The sequence below is a fragment of the Pistacia vera genome, unplaced genomic scaffold (genome assembly GCF_008641045.1).
Source record: "Pistacia vera cultivar Batoury unplaced genomic scaffold, PisVer_v2 Contig38, whole genome shotgun sequence".
NCBI classification, from domain to species: Eukaryota; Viridiplantae; Streptophyta; class Magnoliopsida; order Sapindales; family Anacardiaceae; genus Pistacia; species Pistacia vera.
The window spans coordinates 270,535-275,079 of NW_022196201.1; the positions used below are offsets into that span (position 1 = coordinate 270,535).

General features: G+C 33.4%; 1 protein-coding gene across 1 annotated transcript; it reads left to right on the forward strand.

Annotated features, from left to right (window-relative positions):
• The first annotated feature begins 2,356 nt into the window (after window positions 1-2,356).
• Window positions 2,357-4,327, forward strand: LOC116140802 ((-)-germacrene D synthase-like). Its single transcript, XM_031426379.1, has 3 exons — window positions 2,357-2,667; window positions 3,397-3,535; window positions 3,989-4,327. Exons 1-3 carry the CDS (start codon window positions 2,357-2,359, stop codon window positions 4,325-4,327), a joined length of 789 nt encoding a protein of 262 aa, XP_031282239.1.
• The last annotated feature ends 218 nt before the right edge of the window (window positions 4,328-4,545 follow it).

The window sequence follows — 4,545 nt, forward strand, 5'->3', positions numbered from 1 at the left end:
AAGTCATCTCCCCTGATCAAGAAATCTGAGTTATTAACTCTCTCTGTTTCAGATTAACTCTGTAAGATAATACTGGTGCTTCATCAGCTCAGTTTATTAAAAGAGCTGCTGGATCAGTTGTGTCAGATCAGTTTAATGAGAGTGCTGCTGGTACCATGATTCAGAATTAGAAGTTAATATGCATGGTTCCTATTAATGTGTTTGCTGCTGATTATGGTGATCAGTAAGTTTGGTTCCTATCATGTAGAGAATTAAAAAGGTTAATGTGTTTGCTGTGCTGATTGTGGTGATCAATAAATTTGGTTCCTATGTGCTGCTTGTGGTGATCAATAAATTTGGTTTCTATTAATGTGTTTTGCTGCAGATTATGGTGATCAGTAAGTTTGGTTCCTGTCGTATGGAAAATTAAAAGGCTGATGTGTTTGCTATGCTGATTGTGGTGATCAGTAAATTTGGTTCCTGTCGTGTGGAGAATCCAATGTTAATCGTGTGGAGAATTAGAAGTTAATGAGTTTGCTTGATTTGATAGTATTAGAACGGTTGCTGTTACATGATGGATCAGCTGATAAATCAGCTCAAGTGAAAATAATGAGAAATACTGCATTTCAGTGACAATATGCAGAAAGCAAGAGTTACATCAAGTTGGCTTGGTTTACAGAAGGATGTCAGTAAAGCACTGAGTGATAGCTAAGATAGTTTAGTTTAAGGGAGGATGTTAGTAAACTGATTAATGAGGTTGTTAAAGCTGTTTGTTGTAAATCAGACCCAAAACATAAAGAATCATGCAGTAATCCAGATTGTGCATTCAAGCATAACAAGCATAATAAGAGAAAAACAAAATACGGTAAAGAAAGATAAGAAGAGAGACACCAAATTTATAGTGGTTCGGTAATCTGAAAGATTACCTACATCCACTCTTCAAAGGCAACCAGAAAAGAACTTTACTATGAGTTTGAGAAACCTTACAGAAGAATCGGCTCACCCCTTTTACACCAAGGCATCAACTCGATACAAACCCTCTGATTACACACCCGTATACCCAGATGCTCTCACCACTCATACATCCCAAAGAGGCAGAAAATCGTACAAATTTATACAAAAGAAAAAGCTATAACAGAAAGGACAGCTCACACCTACCATCACCGTTGATTCCATGGACGGATCTTGGATTTCCAGCACAGCACCTCTAACCGTTTCTCTCTCTGTTAACCAAGAGAGAAAAAGGAGAAATGAGCTGCGCACAAAACTTAATTCGATTTAGGTTTCTGGAACAAAGGGAAAAGACAGAACTGCCCCTCTTGTCTTAACAAATTACTTTGACCAGCCAACTCCAAGTTTGACTTCTACGTGTCATCAGAATGCCACATCACTACACTGTTAATTCAGTTTAATAAGTTGTTAAAAGTTGTTAAGTCAGTTTTACCGTTGTAACAACTTTGTATTCTGGTAGCTTTCTGTTTTGCTCTGGTTTACTATAAATACTTTTGCTACTGTCCATTTCATTAATAAGCAGAATATACAGAAGAAGTTCAGATCTATTTTTTTCTTTGTTCTCCCCTGTTTCTTCGTACCCCTCACATATAGAAATATATTTTATCTGTACGTGCATTCATTATTTTTTTTTTAAATGTATTTGTAAACCTTAATACAACGAATTCACATGCAACATAACTAAACTTTTGATTCTCTCGGTTACGTAGATACATGTAAACAAGAGCATGCATGCAATTACTAAGTGGATTGAAATATATATATATAGGGATAAATTGAAATTTATTTACATGCATAGCCGTACGGTGGCTGGCAACATTAATTTATCTTTTTTAGTTATTGCAACTTTAATTTTGATATAAGACTGTTACACTTTTAATGTATAATTATGATAATTATATATATATATATATATATATTTAATTTTAATGTGTTTGCAGAAAATTGATCCTACAACTCAAGAAGAATATGAGCAACTAAAAGAATATGTAAAGAGGATGATAATGAATACTACAGATGCACCAGTACAGAAATTGAACTTGATTGATACATTACAAAAATTATGTGTGGCTTTTAACTTTGAAGAAGGACAGAAGATGCTTTGCAAAAAAAATTTAATGATTGTGACATTGATCATTATAATGATCTCCACACTGTTTCAGTGTATTTTCGACTTCTTCGACAACAAGGAATTAAGGTTTCCTGTAGTAAGTCAACCATGTCAAATAATATTCATAATACTCACTCATGAAATTAATGAAATATAAGCATATCTAATTGAAGGCCGTTGTTGTGAGCAGCTGTATTTGAAAAGTTTAAGGATGATGATAGGAAATTCAAGTCATCCTTGATTAATGATCAAGGAATGCTAAATTTGCATGAGGCAGCACACTTCGCTATTCACGGCGAAGATATTCTGGATGAAGCCCTCGCTTTTACAGCCACCCAGCTTAAGTCAATGGCATCTCGTGTAAGCAGTCACCTTGCAGAAGAAATAAATCATACTTTGAAATTTCCTATCCGTAAGACCGTACCAAGGTATGAGACAAGATTTTTCTTGTCTACCTATGCAAGAGATAATTCTCGCAATAAAACTTTGCTTAAATTTGCGAAGTTGGACTGTAACATACTAAAAGTGAGGCACCAGAAGCAGAAGCAACTCAGTGACATCTTAAAGTAAGTTCATATTTTTAATTACATCACAAAATTGATTTACAACTTTATTTTATTTTATTAATATATTTTCTCAAGGTCGTTCACAAACCAAACCCACCGCGCGGCGGCACCCCCCCCCCCCCCTTCCAAAAAATAAAAAATAAAAAACTAAACTAAAATGAAAAGTTTTAGTGAGGTTATCAACAATCATAATCATATATATATGGTGAAAAACGAGTTATGTATTTTTCCCTGTTCATTAATTTTTATATTAATTGCCTATACTAACTTGTAAAAAGGAAGCCTTTTTTTTTTTTTTTTTTTTAGTTTTATTAATTATGGCAATCGATATTGGTTATGATATAAATGAAGCTGTATAATTTCAGGTGGCGGAAAAATCTAGAATTGATTACAAAGCTGCCATATATTAGAGACCGAATGGTGGAAGAATATTTTTGGATCTTGGGAATTATCTTTGAGCCACAGTACGCTGATGGCATAAAGAAAATGACGAAAGTTTTTTGTCTTCAAATTGTCTTGGATGATACGTACGATTCCTATGGTACCCTTGAAGAACTTAACTTTTAACAGAAGCAATCAGAAGGTTAATTAAAGACATATTGCATACAGCTTAAAGTGAACCGTCTGAATTTCATAATAGATTTAGAAATTTTATATTTATAATCATTTTAATTTTCAAATTCTGGCTTCAATTTTCATAAGGAATGTGAATGGTTAATTGATTTTCAGATGGGACATTGGCGCCATAGATATGCTTCCAGATTACATTAAATTTATTTATAAGTCACTCTTAGATTTTTTCGCTGAAATGGAGGAAGATATGAGTAAGGTAGGAAGAGCATACAGCGTAGATTGTCCAAAAAAGATGGTAGGTGATATATATTAAGCTTTGCCCTTCGTGTGGTTTTACGCATGACATGAATAAATTTTCTCAGATTTGAACTTTGAAATGTGTACAGTAACAGCTATAATAAACAACAAAAATTGTCTTGCTGTAAGAAAAATTATCTACCTCTATTCATTGAAAGGACATGATTAGAATGTCACTTTATATTCAAATTTTGTTTTTACTTTCTTGGGTAAGGTTATTAATATCGAGTTTAATTATATTGTCCTTAGCTGCAAAGAGTGGTCAAAGCATATTTTGCTGAAGCCATATGGTTCAATAAAGGGTATTTTCAAAGTACATTTGATGAATATATGACAGTTGCACTGGAAACTGGTAGCTGCCGAATTAATTGTTTACCAAATTAAGTTATATATTTTGGATAATATTTCACATTAATTATCTAACAGTGTTCATATATTATATATGAATTAGTTTGAGCAAAAGAGAGGACATGTTCCCTCAGCTGTTGAATGCTACATGCATGGTGTTTCTGAAGATGTGGCTGTTGAGTTTCTTCTTAAACAAGTTGCGGACGCTTGGAAAGATGTGAATGAGCCATGCTCAAACCAACTGCTGTGCCACTGCCTCTACTTGAAGGGATTCTCAATTTTTGTCGCACAATGGAATTTATGTACAAGGATGATCGTGATATTGATGCCTTCAGTGATGCCACCAAAGTTAAAGATCATGTTGCCTCATTGCTCAGGGACCCAATACTTTGAAGTCTCTACTTCTATTACTGTTAATGTGAATAAAGCTGGTAAACTTTAGTCCGGAATAAAAATAAACTCTTCCCATCCCTTTTCGAATGGAGTAAGAGCATCTTAAGTTGTGCTGTATTAGATATTATTGAATATTATAATATGATATTATACGATATATTTTATTTCAAAAATATGTCTATAAATAAATGGATTTGGACAATATTATTTTTATGGGTATGTATATGTTTCCACATGAATATGATAAGAATTCAGAAGTATAATATG

Coding starts and splice junctions, on each gene's coding strand:
- LOC116140802 (XM_031426379.1), top strand. CDS start 2,357: ATGCTAAATTTGCATGAGGCAGCACACTTCGCTATTCACGGCGAAGAT. Junction 2,668..3,396: donor CAACTCAGTGACATCTTAAA/GTAAGTTCATAT, acceptor ATTGATTTTCAG/ATGGGACATTGGCGCCATAG. Junction 3,536..3,988: donor TAGATTGTCCAAAAAAGATG/GTAGGTGATATA, acceptor TATATGAATTAG/TTTGAGCAAAAGAGAGGACA.